We start from the raw sequence: 1,763 nt of genomic DNA on the forward strand, positions 1-1,763 counted from the left end.
AAATTAACAATATGAAAACAATACAATAAAAGAAAAATGTTCATACGGAAATGGTGCCATTAATAATAACACATGAGTATATTTTTTAGATTATAAAGAAAAAAAACAATAATGGTAAAATACGATTAGGCCTATGTATACCACGGCAACTTAACCGACTAAATATTAGAATTTATACAATATAATTGTATAACAATAATGCGAGTTAATATATTCATATGCTAGTGGATATTTTTTTTTAGGCCTAGTGACACGGAAAAAAAATATTTTAGCATGAGTTTATACAGCTGGTCCAGTTCTCAATTTTTCAGGTCAAAGTAAAGTTTGCAATTTATCAATTGATCGTTTTTATTTAAATGTTGTAGTATTTTTTCATTTCTTGTATTGCTTCTTCTTTACTAATATCATTCCATCCTTCTGGAATATCAGCCTTCTCACATTTGTAGTATTGAGCAAGTTTGGTATTGTATGTTGCCATGAACCACTTCCAGTACTTCTCTGACTCACCATCCAGTGGTTCAATTATCCAAGATGCGTAGTAGTCATTAACGTTTCTATAATCTCTGTAATTGACCCATTCGTTGTTCGTATGTTGATTTCTAAATCTATGTTTAGCTTTTACTGAATTTATGCATAATTCTGTCATGAGATTTTTAGACTCAATCCAACTATATCCGCCAACTCCTTGTGGTCTGTGACATTCTGTACGATGATGATCGTCACCACCAACATGCTCGCATAATGCTTTACAAAATGAACACACCTTCTGGCATTTTAGTAAATCTTCTGTAACGAATTGACAGCAGAATGGTACTATTTTACTGATAATAGTTTGATCATAATCTTTAATTACTGTGTCTTCGATGCCTTTTAGTTCAGCTAACAAGTAACGAATAAGCTCGTCGAAATCGAGATCTCTGTCCTCATCAAAAAACCTAATGTCTGCTTTGACACAAAACATGTTGCCAATTTCTTTGAGGAAGGTTGGCCACCATGATTTCATCGTGATAGTACTTCCACTTCCTCTTAAGCGATTAATAGCTTGCTTCAATCCTGTTATTATTTCACGAACTTTATGATCGTATATTTCTTTTAGCCGAGAACAACCGTTTTTTAAATTTTTTTTGGAACAGATTATCTTTATTTGTTCGGAGGTGAACGTTTTGATACATTGTATTGGATCAGACAAATATTTCGTAAAAGAAATAAAATTGCCTTTCTCTGCCATCTCAACAAGCATCCATGCATGGAGGGACATCTTACTAGAAAATCCTTTACCCGAAGAGTGTTCTAGATATTCCATTACTCCAAGCTTATATTTCTCTGGAAGATATATTTGAATAGCACGTGTAAGTTCTTGGGAAATGGCCGTCGAAACTTTAACAACTAATTGGCGATCTTTACATTCTGTTTTAAACATTTGCCACAATCGTTCTTTTTCAGACTCCATGTATCGCTTTGGGTCATTTTCGAGTTTATGTTTCTCTTGTATTTGTTCCATACATATGGCTAGTCAAATCTTTGCTTCTACGCTGATTTCAACCAATCCATTTATTTTCATTTCTTTAAGTTCACTTGACAGTTCACCAAAAAGATGAAATCCTATGTGACTAGTGTATTTTATTGCTTCCCGTTCATGGTCTGAGATTTTTATTTGAAGTTTTTCAAGGATTTTATTTTTAGATGCATTGGCCTGATTCACCAAGTCTTGCTTGTTTCCGAAACCGAGCCATGATGTGAAATTCTTTATAACTCCCAAGTTC

The 1,763-nt window shown here is 33.4% G+C and overlaps 1 protein-coding gene across 1 annotated transcript; it reads right to left on the bottom strand.

The window, feature by feature from the left end:
* Nucleotides 1-352: 352 nt before the first annotated feature.
* On the bottom strand, nucleotides 353-1,501 carry LOC140047815 (interferon-induced very large GTPase 1-like). Its single transcript, XM_072092849.1, has one exon. The coding sequence runs from the start codon at nucleotides 1,499-1,501 to the stop codon at nucleotides 353-355; it is 1,149 nt and encodes a 382-aa protein (XP_071948950.1).
* Between the last annotated feature and the right edge of the window lie 262 nt (nucleotides 1,502-1,763).

Source organism: Antedon mediterranea, chromosome 4 (genome assembly GCF_964355755.1).
Source record: "Antedon mediterranea chromosome 4, ecAntMedi1.1, whole genome shotgun sequence".
NCBI classification, from domain to species: domain Eukaryota; kingdom Metazoa; phylum Echinodermata; class Crinoidea; order Comatulida; family Antedonidae; genus Antedon; species Antedon mediterranea.

Bases quoted from the DNA above. Each gene is read 5' to 3' on its own strand.
- LOC140047815 (XM_072092849.1), bottom strand. From the start codon at position 1,501: ATGGAACAAATACAAGAGAAACATAAACTCGAAAATGACCCAAAGCGA.